Source organism: Pteropus alecto, unplaced genomic scaffold (genome assembly GCF_000325575.1).
Source record: "Pteropus alecto unplaced genomic scaffold, ASM32557v1 scaffold49, whole genome shotgun sequence".
NCBI lineage: Eukaryota > Metazoa > Chordata > Mammalia > Chiroptera > Pteropodidae > Pteropus > Pteropus alecto.
The window spans coordinates 1,764,574-1,765,914 of record NW_006443131.1 but is presented as its reverse complement, the minus strand read 5'-3'; the positions used below and the strand labels follow the sequence as shown (position 1 = coordinate 1,765,914).

The following is a 1,341-nucleotide window of genomic DNA, read 5'->3' as shown; positions in this document are numbered from 1 at the left end:
CCACCCCCGCTGCTGCTCCAGGTCCTGGGATCCCTGGAGCTGAACCAGCCCAGAGCAGCCACCCCGCATACTCTGCATGCCACTGAAGCCACTGCACGCCTGCCTGTCTCCAGCAGTCTGCTCCGCGCTGTAAGCCTGTCAGAGGCATGAGGCCCGGCTGGGCTGCGCCTACTGGTTAAAGTGTCACCAGTGTCTCCCCTGTCACTGGAAGCCCATGCACTGAGGGCAGAGTCCAGGAACCACCACGGGAGTGCCCTGTGGCTCCCAAGCTACAGGTTCTCCTCTGCCCTGCTCACAGGGGCTGGGAGGAGAGGCCCAGACCAGAGTCCATACTGCGTCCATACAGGGGAGCCCCCGGTGGACACGACGCCCCAGCCCTCCTGGCCAGCAGCAGACATGCATCTTCTGCACCCTTCACCCCGCTGCTGAATTGCACCCTCATCTCCCCCTCTCCTCCCCGGCTTCTGTTGACCTTTCTTACCTCCCGGAGCCCCAATCAGGAAGGACTTTGCCAAGTCCCTAGAGATCCATGACAAAAGCTGAGGGGGTTCTGTCTTCTCGTTCTCCTGGGTCGACATGCTTCTCCTCCTCCTGGGGCTGCCGGCTTGGGGAGAGAGGGGCGAGGGAGACGAAACTGCTAGTCTTATCGACGGGGGACAGAGAGAAGAAAAGGGACACACCCAGCAGGCCGCCCCGTCCCCACACAGAGCCCCTCCCCGTGCCCTGCTGCCTCCCCCCCGCTTGCCGACACTCTCCTCTCTCGTCCATTTTTCCTGATAATTTTTTAATCCATTCACACTGTTTGGTCATCACCCTGAACAGAGATTTTTCGCCAGTGATGTGGCCCCTTCTTCGCACCCACTGAAGTCAGCCGGGGATGACTCTGGGAAGCGGGGTATGGGGGCGTGGTGGAGCCTGGGGAAGCGTGGGGGGCACTGCGATGGGGGCTCCAGGAGCAGCGCCATCATCCCAGCGCTGGCTGTCACCCGCTCACTGACCACGCTCTGTGCCAGGCCCTGAGGGCACGGAGGTGGGCCACTCAGGCAGGGCCTCTGTCCTTCCTGTCGTAAGTGGAATTTACAACGTGGTGGGCAGCAAACAGATAGTGATCTCGGTGGGAGGTGATGGACCAGGATAGTGGCAGTGAGGATGGAGAGGGGGACAGGTCTGAGATGTGCTCTGATGAGCAGACAGGGTAGAAAGACAGAGAGATGCGGGGACCGGGGGATGGGGCTTCGCCTCCTGCAGGTGGCGCTGAGGAGCCCGGCTTGGGCAGCTGGGCACTCGGTGGTGCCACTCACGGAGATGAGGGAGGGAATAGGGTTGCCCCAGTTTGACACG

The 1,341-nt window shown here is 61.9% G+C and overlaps 1 protein-coding gene across 1 annotated transcript in view; it reads right to left on the bottom strand.

The window, feature by feature from the left end:
* PKLR (pyruvate kinase L/R) overlaps positions 1–668 on the bottom strand; it is a 9,173-nt gene extending 8,505 nt beyond the window's left edge. The window contains exon 1 of the mRNA XM_006923529.3: positions 482–668. Within this exon, the coding sequence (XP_006923591.1) occupies positions 482–578 (97 nt within the window). The 5' untranslated portion in view covers positions 579–668. The remainder of the gene's footprint in view (positions 1–481) is intronic.
* Between the last annotated feature and the right edge of the window lie 673 nt (positions 669–1,341).